The following is a 495-nucleotide window of genomic DNA, read 5'->3' on the forward strand; positions in this document are numbered from 1 at the left end:
TAACTTGGGGAAGACATCAAGGTTGATTGAGTAAATATGCTGCAACACATTAATATCTTCTGCCACAGACGACATAGAATTTGAGTTCACGTGCAGCTTCATACTAATGGCACATAGATTTCTTTGCACGTTGCTCACTAGCAGTTGTGATGACACTTTTCTGGATGGAACAGGAAACTTCCAACAACGTGAAACAGTATGAAAGGAAAGGCTGTAAGGACAAGTTGAGCTGATAACGAAAGACCATTCGCGACTTTGCAAGTGGGAATAATGCAGGGTCTCAAATACGCGATGATCCCGTAGCACATATGGTAGAGAAAAATGTTGTCGAAGCGCGATTTCGTACACGAAAAAAAAGTGATGTGCTGCACCTAGTTTATCTAAACGACAGTCAGAAGAAAGTGGTTTGTAGAAACCAGTATAAAGAGAGATATTATGAAATTGTAAGGTTGCTGTGGCGACACAAACATCAACGAACCAGCGGACACGAATAAC

General features: G+C 41.2%; 1 pseudogene across 1 annotated transcript in view; it reads right to left on the minus strand.

The window, feature by feature from the left end:
* Nucleotides 1–126: 126 nt before the first annotated feature.
* The window catches only part of TEOVI_000154200:pseudogene, a 632-nt pseudogene continuing 263 nt past the window's right edge, over nucleotides 127–495 (minus strand). Inside the window, exon 2 of the mRNA in view lies at nucleotides 127–495. This exon is cut by the window's right edge and continues 15 nt beyond it. Within this exon, the coding sequence occupies nucleotides 127–495 (369 nt within the window).

This window comes from Trypanosoma equiperdum, assembly GCF_001457755.1.
Source record: "Trypanosoma equiperdum strain OVI genome assembly, contig: ctg_376, whole genome shotgun sequence".
NCBI classification, from domain to species: Eukaryota; Euglenozoa; class Kinetoplastea; order Trypanosomatida; family Trypanosomatidae; genus Trypanosoma; species Trypanosoma equiperdum.